We start from the raw sequence: 23,297 nt of genomic DNA on the forward strand, positions 1-23,297 counted from the left end.
GAAAATTACCATTTAACAACTGGGACTGGCAAGTGTTCTATATGTGGATGTTGTAATAGAGTTTTTTGAATTTATAGGAGTAGGTTGTCAGAGAACAAATAAATTTAAAGTATAGCTTTTAGATCTTGGGTATGTCAATGATCAGATCTCTCATTTAGCTTAAGTGTCCTGTTAGAATGGAAAGCTAACCAGGGCTCCCAGTATGTCAGCATAGACTTTTTCACTTAACATTGGGAGAGTGGTAGAATTCCTGAATAGACAATGCCATTCTCCTGGGGTTTCCATGGCTTTTCTGCAAAGTAACAGAACATAGTTGTAGAGATTCTCCGATGTTTCTGATCACCAAATAAGTGATTACTTGAACAAGCTAGCAGAGCACACTTGGCATTTGTGTATCCTTGTTTAATACATGACTTCTGTCAAAAAATTTAATCTGTAGTAGTAAAAAGACACTTAAAACCAAACAATAAATGTTTGAAAGTGGGTAGTGTACTTTTTCCCAATTGCCACATCCTAAACATTATTAGAAGGAACAAAGAGAAATATCTGTTCCCATGATTTTTCAAATTTTTTTTAGCTTTATTGACTAAGGATTACTTTTTTAATTGCTCATTAAAACTGATTAAATAGGTGGTCTGTTTTGGGTTTTTTAAAAAAAAAACTGCTGTACACTGTAGGGCACTGTTTCCTGAAATATCAATTAGGGTACATTGATCGCATTTACAGAAACCTTTATCCTGTATCTAACTGATCAAAAAGGATTCAATGCTGACATGTTTGTACACCACCTACAAACACACTGCATGTCTTTAAATATTTGATACATTAATTGGATTAAGTCATTTATCTTGACATATTAGGGCTTCTGGTGCCTGTTCAGGGAAAATATAAATTCAGGCACTCCCTTTATTGTTTTCTTTGAAGAGTAAAGTTTCACAGCTAATACTTTTACAGTTTTTGGCAACTGGAAATTGTAATTGGTTAGGATAAATTACATCACATTTCACATTATGTATTGGTATTTGTCATTGTTTGAATAAAGATCAGTATAATAATATTCCCCTCCATTCACCTCACTTATGATTGCATAATTTACCAGCACACTAACTGGACTTGCTTGAAGGAGAAAGAAAATGACCATTGAAAATATTTCAATTGTTAAAGTGAAATAATTGCACAAGGTGGCTTCTATTGATTCAGTCAGATGAACAGATTATATCTGGTATTGTTAGTTTTGTTTGACACTAGAATCTTCCAAATATAACTGCCAATATCATACTTGAATCTATTTCTGAATCTAAATACTAGTATTACAAATCATGCTAGTATTACAAATACTTAGTTATGTTTACGTCAATTTTGTGTTGTAATGTTGCTTTTTTTAAAAGTATGAACTTGAATACTATAGCTATTATATTTGTGAACTCTTGCAATGGATCATGATCAGTATAATAATGAAGTGGTTTCTAACTCCATTTCATTTTACTAAACTGCTTTCTAATTCTTCTTTAAAATATTTTCTTACAAGTAAAATTTAGTCAGTGAAACATGGTGTCAGTACATATTTCCTATCTGACATTTATGCCAGGCCTGTCGGATTTCAAGTGAGGCATTCATCCTAGCTAAGCTATACTGTAGAATTTGAGGGGGTGAGATAAAACTGGATGCAAAAAGGGAAATACTCTTTCTCCTGATGCCAATTGACCGAAGTATATATACTTTTTTAAAAATTAATTTATGGGATGTGACCTTTGCTGGCTAAACCAGCAACTATTGTGTAAATTTACTTGCCCCATAAAAAGGAGGCAGTGAATTGCTGCCTTGAACCATTTTTGGGACACGTAACAGCACTATGGGAAGTACATAGAACAGTACAGTACAGGCCTTTCGGCCCAAGTATGCTCCAGTATTTGAACCCAGTGACAGTCAGATAATATGTGGTTAACAGGTGACCTTGCAGATAGTGGTGTTCTCGTGTATCTCCTGCGCTTATTCTTCTAGATGGTAGAGGCTGTGAATTTGGAAGATGCTGTTGAAGGAGCATTGGAATTACTGTACTGCGTATGTATACTGCTGCTTCTGTGTGTTGGTGGCAGAGGGGAGTGCATGTTTAAAATGGTGGATAGGTTGCCAATCAAGTAAGCTGTTTTGGCCAAGATGCCAGGCTTCTTCTGTGTTGGAAATGTATCCATTCCAGCAAGAATATTCCATGCTGTTTATTTGTGCCTTGTAGACAGTGGACAGACATCATACTCTGATAGTGCTGATGGTGTCTTAGGACATTGAAAGTTTTTAATGCAGCGAGTATGACTATCTCAGGCTGTTTGCTTGTCTTGGGATAGCTTTCCCAATTTTGGTGCAAGTCCCCAAGTATTACTGAAGAGGACTTTGCCAGATCAACAGGGCTAGGTTTGCTAGTGTTGCTTATGCTGGACGGTCTGTTCTGCTGGATTTTGTAGAATGATTGATTGGTTTTCTAGGCCATGGCAGAGAATAATTGGCAGTTGATCACAGTGCAAGGGGCTGGAGTTACATGTTGGCCACGCCAGATAAGGATGGCCAATTTTCTTAAATGACATCAGTGAACCAAAAGTTTCTGACCATTTGATAATTTCACCATTACACTATGAATGGAGATTTACTAATTGATTCCAAATTTCACAATCTGCAAAGCATTGCCTGGGCCTTAATGATTAATACCAGAAAGTACTAATCATTCCATATTACTAAAGTTCTCCCACCCTCTCATGCTCCAGCTTTCTTAGGAAGACCATAAGTAAATGCTATTTTACAGTACTCTCATGCCAACTATTACTTTGGTGCTTGAATAGACTGCTGGGGCAGTAATTACTTATGCTGGATTTACGCTGCTTTTTGGGGGACACTACATACTTGCGTGACTGTGTCAAGCAGATAACCAGTTTTTTTTTAAGCTGTATTGGAACAACCTGGTTGTATGGTGTGTGTGTATATAGTTCTGGCTGAAGCCACAGCTAGAGCATTTGATTTCATGACGTGAATCAAATTTGTTGAAGATTAGCATCTAGATAATTGAGGCCTCAGGAGGCGGTAAAGACAAATCATCCAGTCAGGCCATTGTTTTTGTATGCATGTGCTGGGCCTTGGCATCATTTGTGAATGGACCATTTTTGTGGAGCCATCTTCTGTTATTCATCTTCACTTCATCCTTGCTGAAAAGAATTGCAGGTGATCTTAATTCAGCTTTTTTGTTTAGATACGTCTGCCTTTTCTCTTTGCTGCTTCTCCTGTACTTGGCTCATCTTCAGGCTTGGTGAAATGTGCCAAGCTACTAGACCACACATTTTGTGCTGGCATAAAAAAATTCTGCTGTAGCTGATAGAGCAACATGTTCACACATACCCAGTTTTCACTGAAGATTTGTTCTACGTCCATCTATTCAGGTCAGTGCCATGTCACAGATTGTTAATGTTGCATCTAATATGACACTGCTTCAGGACTCGTGTTGGACACAACTTTAATTGTTCTTCTATCCACTTGCCAGATCTGCTTAGCTTCTTCAACACTTAATATTAACTTATTTGGGCAAATATGGATCAATTAAGGAAAGCCACTAGACTATGTTGCAGGCAAATCATTTAACTACCTAATTTTTTTTTTAAAAAAAAGCAAGTTAGACAATATAGTTGTGTACATAAGCTTCCAAAGGCTTTTAATAATGTGCCACAAACAGCCTTGAGAACAAGTTAATGCTAATGTAAAAATGAGTACTAACAGGAATATGAAGTTTTTTGTTATTTTTATCAAAGAACTGTTGGAAATTTGAAACAAAATTGCTGGAGAAAGTCAGCAAATCTGGAAGCACTTGAGGGAAGGTGATGGCCTTGTGGTATTATCACAGGACTGTTAAGCCAGAGACCTAGATAACAATATTCTGGGGACATGGGTTCGAATCCTGCCATGAATTGTGCAATTAGAATTCAATAAAAATATCTGGAATTAAAGATCTAATGATTAACCATGAATCCATTGCTGATTGTCAGAATCACCTGGTTCACTTACACCCTTTTAGGGAAGGAAACTGCCATTCTTACCTGGTCTGGCCTACGTGTGACTCCAGACCCAAAGCAATGTGGTTGACTCTGAACTAGGGATGGGCAGTAAGTGACACCCTCATCCCATTAATGTTTCAGGTCCTGTGACCCTTCTTTGGAGCTCCTGAAATTAACTGAATAACAAGAAGCACTTGTTATGAAAGTTCAAGACTGGAGTAAAATATATAGTGGGTTTGCCCAGAGGTTAATAAGTATTAAAAGACTCCAAATTGGGTGAACAAGGCTCAACTTCAAAACTTGCTATTGATACAAAGAAGTATTGTGAATCACGAAAATAATGATAAACTTCAAGAGGTTATTGATTTAATTGATGGAATTTACATGATTTTAAAATGCTTCATACAGAATAGTAGGGTAAACTAATCCCATTGATGGAATGATTCAGAACTGAAGATTTGGCAAAAGCTCCATGGAGGAAAAACTAATGTACACAGGGGTTAGGTTATGGAATACTCTCTGGTTGAGAGGCTGGTGGAGGCAGATTCAACAGACTTGAAAAATAGGATGAGAGAGAAAAAACTTCACAAGGCGATAGCAAACAGCAGGGAATGGGAGAAAGATATTGTGCCTACTGAGGGCTGCTTTCAACATGGTCAAATTGGCCTCCTGTGCTATAATCATTCTATGCTGGGAAACATTTTCTGATTCAAGAAGAAATGAACATTAAACAAGTCTTCCTGTTTGACAAATTACCTGGATACATTTTATAGGTTTTGATCTAAATTATTAATGCAATGTTAGCAAAGCACCATGGTATTTCTGGAGTTTTCAATACAGCAATATAGCTTAAAGATGCTGAACTCGTGTGTAAACAATCCCTTCTAGTTGGGCATGTATGTCATATTTTAAAAGATGCTGTGAAGATGTCAACTACAATGAAGAAACAATTGTAGTAGAAGAGACTTTACTAAAGAATTAATTCCTCTTTTTTGATGTCGAAGGTTAGTATACATGTGAAGTAAAGATGTTTCCTCAACAATTGATTCTGGCAAATAATGATTTGTGATTCTTTCTTGATGACATCTCCAATAGTCAATGTAGGCCCCCAATCAATGCTGATACTAGGATTCTTGTTGTTGTGTCAACATCACAATGACAATGTTTGTTCTTTTTCTTTAAAAGACTCTAAACTGAGCAGCCTTCCAAAAATCAGATGCCACACAAAATAGACTTAAATGTATCTATTTTAAAAAGGAACTAAATTCCTTTTTGGACTAAAGATACTCTACTTTTATTCCACTGTGCTTTTCTTCAGTAGATATTATAACTAAACAGACTGTAACAAAAATTGCAGCAGAACAAACTTACATTGATGAAATAAAACCACATGCTTTGCATCATTTAAAACAAGAGTTGATTTTCAGATTGTGAAATAGTTAATATTTCTCCAGTTTGTAGTTGTGTACAGCAGATGGTATACAAGGACAATTAAGGCTGTTTAATAGAACATGAGTCAAAGCTCTACTTGAAATCTGCTCATTTTCACATGATCAACAAATCAAATGATTAGAAGAGGTTCAAAAGTTTAACAAATGTACACATTTATTGTGTATTATCCATAGTATATCCCAAAATTATATTTACCACATGCAACAATTAACTATTTTCAAGAAGATAGTTTTCAGAGGCTGATTTATCTATCAAGGATTTCCCCTCTTTTCCACAGAGAAGATCCTGATGTGCATTTTTCTGAATCACTTACTTCCTGTGCTTCAGGATTTCCTCCCAGAGTCAATGTTTTGGCTTTAGACATGCCAGAGGGCCTGTGTCATGGTCTTTATTGCCAGATAAATCCAAGGAAAAAAAATCAAAAACCACACATTGCATTCAGCCATCTGATCAAGGATTTGATTCAATAAATTGTGAGGGTCATGTTCTAAAAGTTTACATATCCAAGAGGCTGCACCATAATCCTGCAATTACTTCACGATGATACTGCAACTATCTATAGTGAAAGAACTGAAACAGATGCAGTTAAATCCGGAATGGGTCAAGCAATGCTATGTGACAGTTCGAACTATTTACAATCTACTCGACAACTGATATTCACCTCAAATGTTAACTGCTCTCAGACACCCACTAACTATCAGCTGGACAATTGTAACTGTTTACATTACTGCTTTGAAAGATATACTTATTTAGCGTAGACTACCGGCTCCCAGTGCTAAACAGAAAAGAAAGACAGTAGTTTCTTGGTTGTGCAACCTGTAGAAAGCATTATAAACAGTGGCAATAACATACAAAATTGTGCCCTTATTGTCACAAGATACGGTACTGAATCAACAGACTTCAACCTTGTGTAACAAAACTAATGGAGTCATGTGTCTTTGAAAGACAATCCTACATAGGGATAAGCAAAACAGTGGCAGTGATTGGGCTTCTGACAATATCAGGTTTAAGACTCCTTTTAGATTCCCAAGACAGTTGCAGAACCAGGCACTGTCTGAATTTCACTTCAAGAATTCGCAATCATTGCAGTTTTCCCCAAAATAGCCTAACACTTTACATTGACAGAAATGACTAAATCCTAGAAATGTCAAATAAATGCAGGAGGCATTTTATAAATCCCAAACAGAAAACCCACATTTCAGAATCTCTCTAGCTATTGAACCATTTGACCAGACATCTTCGAAGTACCAAACGTTTCAATAATCTCTAAGGCAGAGATCTCAAAACAGAGCAGGACCTCCTTTTAATGAACTGTCCTTTCCTTCTGCCTGCGGAAGTCTGAAAGAAAACAGATAAAATTTGACAATCCAATTTAAGATGAAGAAATTAATTAGCTTCCAACCTTCCAAGAGTGCATGCTACAAAAAATTTTAACTATTTCCTCACTCTATCATCACAAACTCATTGTTCAAACTAGCAATGTAAAATAAAAACCATATTGCATGGAAGGGCTATCGGCTCAGGTTGCCTGCAACAACAGATGCTCCAACGAGTGAAACAGATTTATTTTTGTCAGCAGAAATGTCTTTCATTTATATAATACAGCCTCTGATTTTGTGGATTACCTGATTAGTAAGAGATTTAAGCATTAATTTACGTATGGAATATTAGCGCTTGCTACTGCCTATGCGGAAAACAATGATCTGCTACTTTCAGCTTAGTCGATGGAAAAAATAAAAACGCTGTTCCCCACTCAGTTTAGATCCTTGCCAAAGACACCCTGATCTCCTAATTCTGCACGCCAACCACCAGAAAATAAACAGCTTTTCTTGTGAACACAGAGCAATTTAGTTGTATTTGGTACAGATAACACTGCATATTGTACTAGAGGTACACAGTAGGAGATAATTTAAGATGCAGATTTTTTTTTTTTGCTGGGTAATTTAAAGCCTTAATAACTAAAGCTTCTACATCAGAATCTAAGTGTTTAAAAAGTACTTTAGGAACCAGATTTTCAAATTTTTTAGGTAGTCTATTTAAAGCATAGCCCTCACCAGCAACAATTGAGATTCTACATATTATAGTACATGTATGAAATATACACACCAAATGATATGCAAGAAATATTTTAAGTGAACAGTGCTGAAAAAAATTACTTTAAATGGATGAAGAATTTAATGTTAAATCCCTGTCAACTTCAATGCATGTGTTAACCAGTCCACTAATGAAGTTAAACTCAATCAAATCAATAGCCATCCTGTGCACCCATGAGGACTTGCTGGGAAGTGTTTTCATTGACTTCTTTCCCTTCCTTTAAAGTCCTTGAAGTTCACTAATGATTAAGTTTTGGTCACTCTTTATATCCTCCTTTGGCCGTGCCTATTTTTTTGATCACACATTTAAAGCACCTTAATGAGTTTTATGTTATTCAAACCTATATTTACTATAATTTGCTTTGTTACAAATTAAATTGTAACCTTTTTTCAAAAAAAATAAAAAGGACAGATTTTGAAGCTTTGATTTGGCAGATAAACGCACTCCAATTCAGTACGGCCACATAGAGACAGGAAAAACCCAGGCTTAATCTCTGATAGGTGCTATTAGATGTTGATCACAGTTAGGGAGCCACAACTATCCCAAGACAGTCAACCAGAAAAGAATAAATATCTACTTTAAAATTACCCAATTATCACTGCTGGATAATGTGTGTTGGGACTGCTCAGGATCAGGCTTTGTTGACAAATAGCTAGCAGAGGACATCTGAACACTGTCCAAACATGTGAAACAGGCACTTGAGTGAGGTAGTGGAAAAAAAACTTGCATTTGTGTAGTGTCTTTCATATCCTCAGAACACCCCACCCTGAAACCCAAAAGCACTTTTATAGTTGCTGGGGTTTTTGAACAGCACAGTTGCAAGGTAGGGAACAGAGCAGCCAATATGCAAAATGAAAGCTCCTACAAACGATGTGATAATGCCAGGTACAGTAGTTATTTTATTTTTAAGCACTGGTTGAGGGATAAGTCGTAGCCAGGACACTAAGAAGAGCTCCTCTGCTTCAAAATTATGCAATGGAATCTTATACATTCACTTACAGCGGTATGCAGGGCAGCAATAACGTCGCATTCAAAAGCACGTAACAGATTTTGTCTAGAATTTATGCTCAAGCCTGTGGAAGGGTACTTGAACCCACAATCCAGAAGCAAAAGAGCTACCCTTTCAGCTACAGTGACACCGGTTACAAAGAAAATTAACTCTAGCAACAACTAGCATATCAGAAAACAAATGTTAAAAAAAGAAGTTATGTGAACCCCAAACCAGCAAAATTCCATCTCCCCCATGGAACTCAAAGCATTTTTTGGTAACATGATCTCTTTCCTGTTGGCATGATCCAGGTCATGAGGAATACTAATTTTCTCAGTTTTCTCTACTTTTCTCAAGCAGATGGAAGACCCTTGCTAGGAAGGTAGAATACCGTTGAGTAGTGAGACAGGTCCTGCTTGACGACAAGAGTGTATAACAGTCAAACAAGCCAAAGAGAAAATGTCAGAAAAATGACAACAGATAGTCAGAAGAATTTAAATAAACTGCTTAATTTACAATGCATAATTATTTTAAATGTATAGTTGTTTGGAGGGAATAGTTTAAAATATTATTAAGGTGAAAGCGTAAAAATCTAAACTATCAACTTTGTTCATGTCTCACCATTATTTAAGATGATAGGCGAAACATAAACCACGATACAAAAGACCTGTCAATGTAATAACTACTAGCATCTGTATTCATGCTAACTAAGAACTTGGAACAAATTTGGACCACAGATTTGTGTAGCCTCATCTGACTCATCTAATCTGATACAAAAACAGAAATTGCTGGAGAAACTCGGCAGGTCTGGAATCATCTGTGAGAAGAAAGCCGAGTAAATGTTGAGTCCAGTAACTCCTCGTTGGAAAATCTAATCTGATTTTGTTGTTAAAGTGAGCAAGTGTAATGAGGGTAAGTGATAATGCATCTAATTGGAGGCAGCCTTGCAACAATGGTTGAAAATTGGTGAGAAGAAAGCAAATAGGGTAGAAATAGAGTACGTGGCCTGATTGATGTAAAAAATAATGTTCCTGAGGTTTGAACTGGAGCCTTAGTATTTCACTATATTTAGAAATAACTTAGATGAAAAGAGTTGTACCTCCAAAATTTGCAAATTGTGGCACTAGAGTGGCGACACAGTAAATAGTACGTAAGAAAATAGGAAATTGCAAAGGGACAAATGAAGTGAACGGGAAACCAATCCTTCTGACCTTTTGGGTTTTAAGCAGGTGTCAAAAAAGTTACCACAGGGAAAAGTGGCTTGTGGCAGCCAAGTGTTCATAGCAATGTCACCTTTTGATCCTTGGACGTCGACTCTTCCTATCATTATGAAGCAGAATTCACCAAGGGTTGGATTATTCACCCGCTAATGGAGAACGTGAGCTGAGTTTAGATAGTCGGAGGACAGATTAGTTATACTTTACTGATGACGTTTTGTTGCAATTGTAATCCTGCTCAGTACAAGAGGAACTGCAGGTTTAGACATTTGGTGGCTGTGCTTGTCTAAGGAATCCATGGTGTGAAGTTACCATCTGTGGGATTCTGACTGAACACCTCTAAACCAGGATACTGCCTAAACAAAACAATAACCCTAATGCCACGGATTACTGGTTGGCCTGGAATAACAGTATCCAGGCGGTGTGTAGTGCCACTTGATTCAGGGCAGGAATGTGCTTTGTGGGCATCGCTTCTTTTCCAATACCAATTCTGGCTCAGAGTTTCCTAAGTAGCAGAGCAACTACTTCACTGCAATCTACTGAAGTCATCCCTCTAAAGAAATTGGGACAGTGGTTAGCACTGCTGGCTTACAGCACCAGGAACAAGGGTTTGATTCAAGCCTTGGGAGGCTGTGTGGAGTTTGCACATGTTCCCTGTGTCTGCATGGGTTTCCTCCAGGTGCTTTGATTTTCTCTCGCAGTCCAAGTTAAGTGAATTGGCCATGCTAAATTGCCCATAGTGGCCAGGGATGTGCAGACTAGGTGCATTAGCCATGAGAAATGTGGGGTATTGGGACAGGGTCAGGGGCTAGGTCTTTAGAGGGTCAATGCAGACTCAATGGGTCAACCAGCCTCTCTCTGCACTAGGGATTTTATGAACAGTGGTAAGCTAAGTTTGATAAGGAATAGTTAGAGGTTATCCATTGGTTCAGAAAAGATAAATTGGAATATTTTCTAAACAGTAAGCAAATTAAAATTGTGGAGGTATAAAGGGTGTCCATATACACTGTTATAATTCCAACTAGTGTTAATATTGGACAGGTTGGATCCCAGAGCGAAACCTGGTTTGTTAGATCCTAATGGGATGTCAGTTATCAAATATTTCACAAGAGATTGTCAATTAACTTTGACAAAGAATAAAATGTTTATTTAATAAGAAAAGAACTATGCTACACTAAGCAAAAAAGCCCGAACAACTTAATTACAAACCACATAAAAAGATTCAAAGTTTTATTCTAGCAATATCCTTACAAACACCCAAACCTCAACAAAGGGACACCACTGCCACAAAGTGCTTTTGGTTTCCTTATGGCAAACTTCTGTGTGTTCTAGCTACTGTTTTCCTTCAGCTAGTATCTCTCCGAGATACCTGAAACAAACTGCAAACTAAACTCATCATAACTTCACAGCAAATACCAGAGTTTACTAAACTTAGTTTCCAGGCCAGATTTCTTTTTAGACAGCTTAACAGATGAGCCTCCAATCCCTCACACACACATACACAGACTAACTAACTGACATATTGAATTATTCCATCGGTATCAAAAGGATGACACAAGGACACCTGCACTAGTTAACAGCATAGACAGAATAAGAACAACCTTTTCTTAAAAAAAAAAATTATTAAAATCCAGCTCTTCAGATTAAGGTAATAAACCTCATTTAACAGCATATAAACACGAAGTCATCTACTTATCAACCCAAACCAGTTGGTTCAAATGCAAAGGTAAATAAACTAGCTTGAGATCAGCAATATTCCATTGATGAAGGCAAAAACTGGCCTCATGGCCTACTCAAAATAATTTTACAATTAGTTTTGTACTTACTGTACGGAAAGTAGCGAACCCGCATGGTAATTTCTTTGGCAGATTTCAAGATTTCAACAGCCTATACAACAGAAAAACACATAACTCAACAAGAACAAAGGTCTAAAGGGAAAAGGGCAGACAATTGTTTCTGAGAGTCGTGAAAAGCAGTGTTTTGTTTAAATAATAGAAATAAGTTATCTGAACTGGAATCCATACATTAGCACTGCTGTGTCTGATATTAACTGATTTAATTACTTTATAGAATAATTTATATTCCTCTGAACTTTAATCCATTCAGCAAATTAGGACACTGGTATTATGGTCAGGCTCCGAACTGAAAAAGATCATTAACTGTTATGATGTAACAGTGGTTCCTATTGCTTGACCTGAATTGATGTTACAAACTTTCAAAATTGTTGCCCCATGTATGTTTAGTCTTAAAGGTTCACATAGATACATTTCTCTGCTCTGACACCTACCTTGCTATGCTCGATGTCCTGAAAGTCAATGTCATTCACAGCAAGGACCTGATCACCCTCCTGCAACCCTGCATGATCTGCATCGGAATCAGGAATCACCTATGATAAAAGGCAATTACTCACTCTTGGGTTAGTAATCAAGAACATGCCTGCACAATTATGGCCTTTCTTATTAAAAAGCACCTTTCATATGAAGTCATCTATGTTAGCAAGATCTGCAGAACGTCAACAAGTGACCTTTGCCACAGCCAGGAGTGGTGCATAAGAAGTGAAAAATATTTGTGTGTGTGTGTTAGATCTTCCACTCTGTCCTAAGGTTGAGGTACACTGTTGACACAATGATCCCAAATTTTTTTTTCCAACATTCCACAGCCTCAGTGAGTGACATTACCAATCAAGCACTGAATTAGGAAAATCATCCACTATGGTGTTATGGTCCCTAGGGATAGGATTGATACGGGGAGGCAATGGCCTAGTGGTATTATCACTGGACTGTTAATCCAGAGACCCAGATAATGTTCTGGGGACCTGGGTTCGAATCCTGCCAGGGCAGATGGTGGAATTTGAATTCAATAAATATCTGGAATTAACAGTCTAATGGTCACCATGAAGCCGTTGGGAAAAACCCATCTGGTTCACTAATATGCTTTAGGGAAGGAAACTGCCATCCTTACTTGGTCTGGCTTACGTGTGACTCCAGACCCACAGCAATGTGGTGCCCTCTGGGCAATTAGGGATAGGCAATAAATGCTGCCTAGCCAGCAACATCCTCATCCCATGAATGAATAAAGGGAAAAAAAAAACTGAGACCATCCAAATTCATTTCATAGCAGACTCTCAATGTCAGTGGACAAGAGAGACTTCCATCCATCAGCTACATTTTAACACATTAAACAACTGAGTTTTCTTTCCAGAATTCCTCAAGCTATTCCCTGAATAGCTGTCACTCCTTAGCCATCAGGCTGCAGTCCTATGCCTTTTTACTTGGTCAATGAAAATCTCTAAGATTCTAGCTTGGGCATAATACTTAAGAGAAGAACATAAAACTGTGGCATATTTGAATCATGAATACAAACCTTCGATATGAAGATGCCAAGCTGAGAGGCCTTGCCCCCTCGAATGTTGAATCCCAGCTGCAAAAAACAAAAACACAATTAAGTTTGTGAAACATCAGATTTACAGAATTTTCAAGACAGCATTATGTTAATCCTTCGATAAAGTTCTGCCTAGTATTCACTGCAACAATTAATATCCTGGCTGACAATCAGCTTTAGCACTGTCGGCTGGATCAGTTACAATACCAAAATACCATTTTGCATTGCCACTGTTTTAATTTGTAGTGGATCAACTTTGGGCTGTACTCTCAATGAGGGCGAATTTTCAGCTACGCATTTCCTTCTCCCCAAGTCAACTCAATCAAGTGTCCACATCAAAAAAAAAGACAAATTGGAGCATCGTTCAAAGGAAGTTAGTATTAAATTATAAACAGTTCACTCCTCTAAGAACAAAGATGTGGCTACTTCAAACTTATTTCATTAAGAACCCCTACCAGCATTAAACCAAGGTGGAACTGTCTTCCCAGCAACTTATTCAAATTTATTAGGCAATGGGAGGTTGGAAAGCATGCTGTATGATGGGGGTTATCTCAGACATTCTTTTCTTCCTCATTGTTGGAGTAGTAACCAATTCCCTGGGTATCAAACCGAGGAACTCACTGCCTGGGGCAGTTATAGTAAATCACTGCCAACCTGCAGTACACCAAATCAAGCCTTTGCAATCCATTAAATTATCTTTTTAAACTGGTTGAGAACACAACCATTATTGGGTAAAAAAGTTATGTAAAAAGATTAACATTAAAGCTGATACACCGCATCCACAGAAAACAGTGCACTCAAAGCTTAATGATTTCCTTTAACTTACAAATACACACTTAGGTATGAAGAGTTAATACCTGAGCCCCAGAGGGTTTCTTCAACTGGATTATTCGAGGTAAAAACTGGGTCAGTTCATTGTTGTAATCTGAGTGATGTAACCGCTAAAAGAATCAATTAAAAATCAGTTTCAATTTTTAAAATGTTCACATAGAAACATATTCTTCATTCCTTGAAAAATCAAAAATCAGGTTCATACCTAATTTGCGCCATCACTGACCACAGTAAAGCACGTACCTTGATCCCTTTGGAGACCGTTAACATTTGAAGAGAAATCCGAACTCCTAGCAATTAGCTGAACTAAATTACACAAGATTTCACTGTTTTAAAACAATTTAAAAATTATTGTATATAAAGCAAACTCCATTAAGCTACCAATATAGCTTAAAGACCTATGCTATAAACCTAATACTCCTTGTTATTTCCATCCAAGATTGAATCAAGATTTCAAAAGCACATTTATGTTTCTCAGCAGCAACGCAAAAGTATGTTACCACTCTCCAAAATGCACTTAAGTGTCCCTCAGTGTTCCAGTTTTCTCAGCAGTATAATATTTTGAGGGCCTTTCCATTAAGGTTTTAGTTAAGCAATGCTCCAACTTTCCTCTAAGGCTTCATGACTGAGGATGTCTTAGCCTCTTGTTCTGATTGCTGGCAGATACCCAACCACATTCTGAGCCTTTCAAGCTAATTCAACAAAGCCTTATGGCAGAAAGCTCAAGACAACTACAGGAATTTTCCTCATGATAATTAAGATGAGCTTCAGCCACTTCACACTCCACATGGTGGACAATAACTTTAACATTTTATTTGTATAAGACACAGTAGCTCCCTCAATCTAGTGAGCTACAGTCTACATCAAATCAAAAACTGTGACCAAGATAGTTCTAAAGAGTCATTGGACTTAAAATAGTAACTCTTTCTACACAGATGCTACCAGAACTGCTGAGTTTCTCCAACACGGATTCTGTCACCCAAATGAATAATTTATATAGCCAGTAGATTTTGCAATCATTTGTCCAGAACTTTACCTCAAGCAAACAACTCCCTTGTTGACCAACTACTCCAATCTCTCTCCTCCTTTAAATTAAGTATAAATTTTCAGTTGAACTGAAGTAAATGGTGACCCTCTGGCTCTACCACAAGCCTAACAATGAGTCACTTAAAAGCGTTTCCACATCACCTCTGAACTTTCTGAATAATCACAGGCTGTTTCAAATGCAATAAATGTATGGTCGTTTGTATCACATTTGTTTACCAGTTTCTTAACTTGATACCCCCACTCATCTACAGTTAAACTCTTAAATCCTGAAACCAAATGTTACATTCAAAAACATAAATTATGAATGTGATATTCCCAACACACATGCAAGCACATTTCTTCCACAATATCCAATTTCTTCTTCCTCGACTCTATTCCCTAAATTGACAACCACCTACTTTAACCTCTGGGTCCCTATATTGATCAAAATTGTGCTGGCACTTTTTTTTTTCCAGGTGTTGTCCATCTTTCCTTTAAATCTACAATCATCACCCTTGAGGGCAGAGCAGTAGCATGCCTACCTTTGAGCCAGGAGGCCTGGATTCAAGCCCGTTCCACAATACATTAATGTCTTTGAACAAACTGATTAGAAAATATTTATAGTCATCACTTTCTTCTCAAAAACAAACCTTTGACACCTTGCAAACTGCGATCTGATCTCTAACATTTCCTTCCTTTCCAAAGGTCCTCACAGATGTTACCATCTCGTAAATTGGTGCCAATCTTTCCAGTATGCCATGTGCAAATTCCTTCAATCAAGATTTTGCCGCTTACAATACCAAAATTACACTTATCAAAAAGTTACAAATGGCCTGTAACAAAGCCAATCCATCTCTCCTTGTCCTTCTGGATCGGTCTGTTGTTCTTGACGTGGTTGACCACTCTGCTCCCATCCAGTTGGATGAGACTGTTCTCACCTTGTTCCACTATAACCAAAATGTATCTCTTGGGATGGCTTCTTCTTGAGCTCCCAAAAGCCTCTGGTGTACCCAAATAATTTATCCTTCGAACCCACTCAATTCTCATTGACACACATTTCAGGAGACTTCTCAAAATATAATGTTAGCTTTGAAATGTATTCTAACACCCCTCCCAACTCCTCCGATCGTTAAGTTATCAAACTGATTATCTGACATCCTGATTTTCTGCAGGAGCAGAAATTTGTTCCAAATAAAAAATGGGAAGACTGAAGTCATTTTTCCAGTCTCCACAAAATCTCCATCACTCTTCCTGGCATCAAAATCAGAACAGTTGAGGTCATATTTGACCCAGTGACAAGCTTCTGACCACTTACTTTCACTACGAACCATGCCAATTTCACTTCCATAATATTGGCCAATTTTATAGCTGCCTCAGCTCACCTGCTGAGACCCTCATTAATTTAAAAAAAAACTCTAGACTTGGCTATCCCAATGTACACTACTGACTGATCTCCCAAATTCTACAATCCATAAACTGCAGAATTACTTTGCTGACTGCATCCTAACTTGCATAATATCTAATTTCAGGGGTGAGAGACCTAGCAGTCTTTTTTTTGTTAATCATCCTTGGTCTGATTGTGCCAAGGTCAATTTTAGAATCCCAGTTACTACACCAATCAAGATTAGTTGACACAAAAAGATCAGGTATCAAATCTGGCATTTTTGACTCTATTACTCAGTACCACAATGGGGATGTCACAAGCACAACATTTCTAAAAATTGAACAGAAGCAACACGCTTACCTCCTGCACAGGGATCCATGGAGGTGGATTCTCATATGGTGGCAAGAATACTACTGGATACTGATAGTCATCATAATTGCCTTTTGGGTCTGCGTATACTCGGTTTGACATTGGTTTACAATCTCTGAAAGAATCCACTAAAATCTGCAAATACAATTGGAAACTGCTGTGAATGGCTAAACATTTTTACTGAATACTACATTGTAAGAGGTCATAAATTTACTAGATACAAAACAGAAGAGTGATTCAGCCTTTTTTGTGTCACTCATCCAGACAGAACCTACATCCTACTCATCATAAAATCAAGTTGCTGCTTTATATTCAAAAAATTTTGCCTCCGTTAATGAACAGTTTGCAATAAGAATGATGCAGTAGTTGTAAAGTTGCTTTTGTTTTGTCAATTTGAACCTGTGACCATTGTGCTTTTTCAATTTAACTGGGAAGTAGTTTCTTGAACATTTTTTCATACCATTTGTTACATTATTTACACACATAAAAATAGCCACCTCAGGAAAGAGTCAACCATGGAATGATACACAGCTGCAATAAGATTAAAATTTGCTGTTTGCAAAATATAAACAATGAACCAATTTATAAGTTGGTATCTTCAGTAGTATGCTCCAAGGCCCTGATTTCTACAAAATTTTAAAAAAATGCAAACAAAAATAAATAACCCACTCAACAATCTTCAAAATTTCAGAATGCAAAGCAACTATTCCAAAACCTGAATTTTTAAGTAGCGCCCATCTCAATCACAGGATGTTTCAAAGAATCCTATAGCAAATGAAGTGTGCTGACTGTTATAAATATAGGAAATACAGCAATTAATTTCTATCTAGCAAACTCCCACAAACAGCAATTTGGTAACCATCAGATAATTTGCACATGATGTTGACGGAGACATTGAGCCAGTCATTATTGCTCTATTGTTAGTTTTCCTTTTCATTATCTTGTTAAACATTTTTCAGTACTAAGTATTATAAGCATGTTGCTTCTGTCAAATCTTGTAGGACATCTGTTTTACAAATGCCTTACTGTTTGAAAACAATAACCAAAGTCATAAGGAAGCTGGTCATCCATTTGCATCTTCATTTTTTTCTGTAAATCCTGCACACTGTGTAAAATTAGACATAGCAAAGGAGTGCAAAATATCCCTAGCCACATTGTCGCAAAATTATCTGTACATATTTTGAGGTGTGGCACCAGAATGAGCAACTCAAGTGCATTTACTGTTCTCCAACTAGTGTTCTTACTGGTTTGATTGTATTTGATCCTTTGAACAATTGTAAAATCAATAATATTCAAAATAGAAGTGGAAAGAAATGAGACTTCCTTCAACTTGGGTGTAATTAGGCACCTTACGGTCTATCCAGAAAGCTGGGCTGGGTTGAGCTGAGCTTATAATTCCCACTGACACAGTACCTTGGGCTTTATTAATAGGGACAGAGCACAAGAGCAAGGAGGTTATGCTGAACTTGCATAAACCAAATGTTAGACCTCAACTAGAGTATAATGTACTGTTCTGAGCTGTAGTAAAGATTTGAATGCATTGGAGAGTGCAGAAAACATTTACAACATGGCTGAGGCATTTCAGTTACAAGGATAGATTGGAAAAATTGTGACTGTTCTTCTTGGAGAGAACTTGAAAGTAAAGTTGCCATAGTCATACCAGACTATAGGGCTGTTCTCTCACCAGAAAGAGACAACTAGTGATTGTTTAACTTGAGGGCTGCCATGCCTCAGGCAAGGGGAGAGGCTAAGGAGTCTTCCATCGTAACCTGGTGGAGGAATTGAACCCATGTGATCGGTATCACTCTGCATTACAAACCAGCCATCCAACCAATTAAGCAAATCAATACCTCCAGCCAATAGGTTATTGCACAAGCCAGTCCCTAACAACCACAAATGCTCATCCACATTCTGCTCAATTTTCCATTTCCTTGTTTGAGCACTTAGTATCTCAAGTGAATTTCATAACCCTACTTTATTTCCTTTCTGCTTGGCTGGGCAAACAGTTATAGTTTGATATCAAAGTTACCAATCAATTCAATGACTTCAGGTAGTGCATCATGAACACTTGTGAGGCCACTAGGAATGATTTCTTAAGGAAGGTGTTCAGTATGTGCGCAATAGTCTGATTTGGATGTCCATAGTCCCAATTTGAGTTTTTCCTTGTTTCATTTGTGGTGTAAGTGGCCATATTTTTTCTGACCATTCTCAAACAGTTGAAGTTTATCCAAATTTTCTTTGAAAATTGATACCTGAGACTTCACTTGTGATGTGATTGAAGACAGGAACAGTTTTTAGTGAGTTATCTTGTGCCAATGACAGCGCAGGTCACAGGTAGACTATTGAAACTCCCCAAAACCTTACAGCTACTTCCATCCTCGTGGCATCTCTTGGGGCAGCATGATGGCTCACTGGTTAGCACTGCTGCCTCACACCACCAGGGGCCTGGGTTCGATTTCACCCTTGGGCGACTGCCTGTGTGCAGTCTGCACGTTCTCCATGTCTGCATGGGTTTCCTCTGGATGCTCCGGTTTCCTCCCACAATCCAAATATGTACAAGTTAGGTGAATTGGCCATGCTAAATTGCTCCAAAGTGTACAGTCCCGGTGAATTAGCCATGGGAAATGCAGGGTTACAGGGGTGGGGGCCTGGGTAGGATCCTCTTCAGAGGGTTAGTGTAGATCTGATGGGCGAATGGCCTGCTTCCACATTACAGGAATTCTAACTAATCACCTACCTGATCAGACAGTTCCATGTGAACCTTCAAATCAAATTAGCTTCCCACACATAACTGAACATGCTCCCACAAGGATCAGTCCTCAAATCAGCTCTCTTCAACATATACCAATGACTTCCATCCCACAAAAGTCACAGTCTTTCACATATTTGGTCTGAGTTTTCCATGCTAAAGAACTCCAGGATGTTGAGAGAACAATCTGAAGATTAATGTTTGTTGGAAGACTCAGAGAAAATAAAACATCCAGGATTCTTCAGGAGCTTGACAGGGTAAATGCTGAGAGGATGCTTGTCCCTCATGGGAGAGATGGGACCAAAGTCCATTGTCTCAGAATAAAGGAGTGTCAATTAAGACTGAGATGAGGAGGAATTTTTTCACTCAGAGGACTGTGTGTCTTTGGATATCCTGCCACAGAGAGCTGTGGGGGCAGTGTCCTTGCATGTGTTTAAGACTAAGATCTTGATCAGTAGGGAAATCAAGGACTTCAGAGAAAACACAGGAATGTGGATGTGATGAATGTCAGAGCAGCCATAATCCTATTGAATGGTGCAGCAGGCTAGGGAGGTCAATCAGTCTACTGTTTCTATTTCTTTTGTCAAGGAACCACAGGAGTTTCTTATGAAATTAATTGGCATTGTAATCCTTCCATCAATAGCAAAACAGTAAACAATAATGAATTAACACAAAAGAAACTTACAGATGCTGGAAATCTTAAACAGTAAAGAGTGTTCATCAAATCCTTCTGTTCCGAGGGTCACCAGACTCAAAACATTAACTCTGATTTCTCTCCACAAATGCTGCCAGAACTGCTGAGCTTTTCCAGTAATTTCTGTTTTTGTTTCAGATTTACAGCAGCTGCAGTTCTTTCGATTTCTACTGTTATGCCATTATTGTGCTGACCCACATTTACCATTTTCAGTCAGTTGCCTGGCCTTTTAATGTCACATCCTATTCTAAAATTAGCGAAAGTCAGCAAAGAATTATTTCTTCTCCTTCAAACGTCACATTCCAGGTCTTTAGTTGATGTTTCAACAATTTGCCGTTTAAAATATCTATTTCCTTTCCTCGATTTTATTGTAAACATTCAATTTTCATCAGCAGAAAATGTCTGAGGAGCAGCCATAATCTGTCCCCTTTAAAGCCGCAAGCTTTTCCACGACTTGTTTTTAAAAAACAAATAAAACATCTGCGTAAAAATCCGGCCAGCACACAGGCCGCAGCCTGTTAAAGTGCAGCAATTTAAACTTACTTTAATGCCAGTTATCAGAAATACCGAGAGGGGTATGACCTTCCTTCCAAGCTGAGTTGGGCTGGCCACATGCACACACTAACGCCACGGGTCTGTTTATAAAGCAGTAAACAAGGCAAAGAAGCGGGAGGGGGAATCGAAAAGGAAATTTCCCGAAACGCAACCTTTCCGGATTTCTGGAAAACAAGGCCTGGAGCTCAGATCAACATCATTCCGGGCAGGAGGCTGACCACAGCCGGGAAAGGACCAGGACAGCCACGACAAACTAACCGTTGCCTCGGGATACCTCCACCACTCGGTGCAGGAACCGCAGTGACCTACTGCCGACCGCTAATCACGTGACTACAATTTGAACTCGGCGGTGACGCTTTCAATCAAAATACGGTGGAATGGAGGCGGGACCTGAGGACGGGGGCAGGACCATTGGTGGAGGCGCGGCCTAAGTGTAGGGGCGGGGGCAGTAGGTGGAGGCGGGGCCTGAAGACAGGGTTTGGGGCTGAGTCTGGGTAGAGGGGCTCGTTGTGGGAAGCCCGATAAATCCCGAGAACATAAGGCTTCCGTCAATATTGTCAAGCTTCCCGTTGACTGCCACTTCACACACCACCGTGTTCTCATACCCACGGTTCTGTTTTTCAGCACTATTGACGACACTGTCCATCGTTTTACTGATAATTGAATTAGCTTTATTGTCACAGCCACTCAAATGAGTAGTGAAAAGTTTACAGTCGCTGCATCACAGCACCATCTTTAGGTACAGATAGTGAAGATAAAATACATAGGAAACAAAAAGAGTAAAGAAAATGAGTAGTCTAGCATTTTGTTTTTCTAATTTATTCCTCTGAATATAAAGGAAGAAAAAATTAACAATATCAGTCTTTCCAACCCTGTACCTGTCAGGGAGACCACTTCCTTGCCACGACCTTTGCCAGACCCAGCACCAGCACCATAGGAGTTACCCCACTGTCGACACCATATCTTTGTCACTGGGCCCACTTCATTGACACCACTTAACCCACATTCACCCTGCAACCGTGACCCCCTAGCACCATTGCCAGGCTACAAGTTCCACTTCATCTGCAGATGTCACACTGGCAGAGTCCACTGCTGCTGGCATCATCTCTCTCACACACACAGAGGAGACTTGCTGCCACAGGCCCCGAATGCTGAGAGAACTAACTCACTGTCCCTGGCCTCCTGTTACAGGGGAACGTCCTTGCTGCCTCCGATCACCAGAAGAATGTTCTCAATGTCGCCGCCTATTGCTTGAAGCCACATCCACCACTACACATGCACCTTGTTTTGCTACTATACCAGTGCTGCCAACCAATGTGCCACAGAAAAGAAAAATAAAGCAAAAGAGCAGAAATAAAACTAAAACTAAAACAAAAGAAAGAAAGTGGTTTCAGACAAGAGATCACATGTAGCCCTGTTCTCTCCCTCCACTTTGAACCAGATTGAGGGTAGACTAATGGAGCAGTTATTGGCCCAGTGGATTGTCCAGCTTGGGTACAGGATATATCTGGGCAGTTTTCCACATTTTGGGCAAGGACCATCATTCAAGGTCTTTCTACCAAAGTACAATGGTGATCCTGTCTATACCTCAGGTATATGTAAATAAAGTCTTTAAGAAAGAAACACTTTAGGGTTTTCTTGCAACTGCATAGAATGTCAAATTCCCATGTTTGCTTATTATTCATAGGCAAAGAGAGTGTACAGAAATGCTTCAGTAACTGTTGTACATAAACGAATAAACTTCGTTTTGCCATAAAAAATTCTCCACATTGTCAGGTATAGGCTAGTGTTGTCACAGCACAAGTCTTCAGTATTATCACCAGAATAGTGTCAGAACCATTGCCTTTGCAATATCCAGTGCCTTCAAAGTTTCTTCCCATCATCTAGAAGAGTTGGCTGAAGACTGGCATTTGTGATGCTGGAGATTGAGGAGGCTGCAATAGATCATCCATTTGGCAACGCCAGCTGAAGATTTTTGTGAATGCTTCAGTCTTATCTTTTGCATTGATAGGCTAAACTTTAATCAGTGATGATGGGGATTGTTGTTGAGCTACTTCCTGCAGTTGTTTCATTGTTCACTACCTTTAACTGGATGTAGCAGGACTGCAGATGTGTTTTCCATTATAGATATGCCTCATTGAAACATAGGATTCTTAAGGGGCTAATGCTGAGGGGATGTTTCCTTTCATGGGAGTCTAGGACAACAGGGCTTGGTTGCAGAATAAAAGGAGTGCTAATTTGAGACCAATAGGAGGATTGGCAAGGAGTTCCAAAGATTCCCATAGAGAACAATAGGGGCAGCGTCCTCAAAGTTACTTAAGACCAAGAGCTAGGTGCATGATCAGTTGGGGAATCAAGGGTTCTGGGGAAGTTGTAGGAAAAGGTCAATGTGAGCAGTGTCAAATATTTTTTAATAGTCTTATACACAAGTCACCCAGTAAATTGGAGCAAGCACTACAAAAATAGTGTAAACATAACCAGAAAAGTAGAATTTAAGTCAAAAAAAGTAATGTAGTTCAACATTCT

General features: G+C 38.6%; 1 protein-coding gene across 4 annotated transcripts; it reads right to left on the reverse strand.

The window, feature by feature from the left end:
- Positions 1–4,984: 4,984 nt before the first annotated feature.
- Positions 4,985–21,143, reverse strand: pdzd11 (PDZ domain containing 11). Of its 4 annotated transcripts, none has more exons than XM_048604919.1 (7): positions 20,208–21,118; positions 16,765–16,908; positions 14,021–14,104; positions 13,146–13,202; positions 12,070–12,168; positions 11,609–11,669; positions 4,985–6,821 (listed from the first exon to the last, which is right to left on the reverse strand). In XM_048604919.1, the coding sequence occupies exons 1-7, from the start codon at positions 20,241–20,243 to the stop codon at positions 6,787–6,789; spliced, it is 516 nt and encodes a 171-aa protein (XP_048460876.1). In that variant the 5' UTR covers positions 20,244–21,118; the 3' UTR covers positions 4,985–6,786. The 4 variants fall into 4 exon arrangements, with proteins under 4 accessions (XP_048460876.1, XP_048460878.1, XP_048460875.1 ...); XM_048604921.1 differs by lacking the exon at positions 4,985–6,821 and adding an exon at positions 6,861–8,977 and having other exon boundaries at positions 21,030–21,143; XM_048604918.1 differs by lacking the exon at positions 4,985–6,821 and adding an exon at positions 6,861–8,977 and having other exon boundaries at positions 20,208–20,690.
- Between the last annotated feature and the right edge of the window lie 2,154 nt (positions 21,144–23,297).

The sequence above is a fragment of the Rhincodon typus genome, chromosome 14, assembly GCF_021869965.1.
Source record: "Rhincodon typus isolate 14 chromosome 14, sRhiTyp1.1, whole genome shotgun sequence".
Classification (NCBI taxonomy): Eukaryota; Metazoa; Chordata; class Chondrichthyes; order Orectolobiformes; family Rhincodontidae; genus Rhincodon; species Rhincodon typus.